The 917-nt window shown below is 46.8% G+C and overlaps 1 protein-coding gene across 1 annotated transcript in view; it reads right to left on the reverse strand.

Moving 5' to 3' along the window:
- Positions 1-917, reverse strand: part of LOC103600882 (engulfment and cell motility protein 1-like) — a 144,217-nt gene that overhangs the window by 122,451 nt on the left and 20,849 nt on the right. The window contains exon 3 of the mRNA XM_008585214.1: positions 251-402. Within this exon, the coding sequence (XP_008583436.1) occupies positions 251-402 (152 nt within the window). The remainder of the gene's footprint in view (positions 1-250; positions 403-917) is intronic.

A 917-nucleotide genomic window follows, 5' to 3' on the forward strand; every position in this document is an offset into this window, starting at 1 on the left:
CCAAACTGAGAGCTTCCTAAGAGCCAGGCACTGGGGACAGACCTGGAGTCCACCAAGGGTTTGGCAATAGGGGAAGTCACCGTGACATGTCGGTGTGGTGGGGGACAAGTGCGGTACATGGTTTGGTTATACACCAAATCAAGCATCTTTTGCTGTGCATTTAATCAAACCCATACAAACCATTTCCCAGGGCCTTGTCGCTGTCTTCCTCAAGCACTTGCCCTCCCCGGGGTGCCGTGGGCACGCTTACCCCTGAAGATGCGGGATGAGCTGGCCGATGGTGATCTCTTGTGCCACCTTCTGGTAGAGGTCATGGCTATTGAGCACCATCGACTCCAAAATGGCCAAGGACCGCTGCAGGATTGAGATGTCTATGGCTGACTTGTTCACGAAACTCGCTATCTGAAAATCCAAGCAGGACACAAGTGAATGCCCATGCTAAGCACAGCGGAGAAGGAAGGAAGGGAGCAAATATAGCAAACTGGGAACTCATTTCAGCAATACCAGACACTGAGGATGAAAAATATCTGGAATTACAGCGAAACAGCAGGAAACACACCAAGTTGTCAATGATTGTTCGTGAGATGGTTACAAAACACGATTTACCCTATATCCGTAACTCAGTGATACGCAATTATTTTTTACAAAGAGGCAGCTTCACAGAATTATTCTGTCTTGTCTTCCCAGGATGATTATTCTGAGATTCAGCTTTTGGGGGCAGACAATTTCAACACATATATGTAGGGATTCCTGTGTTTCTCTCAGACAGTAATTTCAACACACACTATTAGCCTTTCCTCTTCCATTTCCAGGCTGCTCCCTCAATCACACGATCCGTGACTTTTATGTTCTTATTATGCTCCTGCTACGTCCTTAAGGGACTTGCACAAATCATGCTTGTCAACGCAATTCAACTC

This window comes from Galeopterus variegatus, unplaced genomic scaffold (assembly GCF_000696425.1).
Source record: "Galeopterus variegatus unplaced genomic scaffold, G_variegatus-3.0.2 Scaffold3497, whole genome shotgun sequence".
In the NCBI taxonomy this organism is placed as follows: domain Eukaryota; kingdom Metazoa; phylum Chordata; class Mammalia; order Dermoptera; family Cynocephalidae; genus Galeopterus; species Galeopterus variegatus.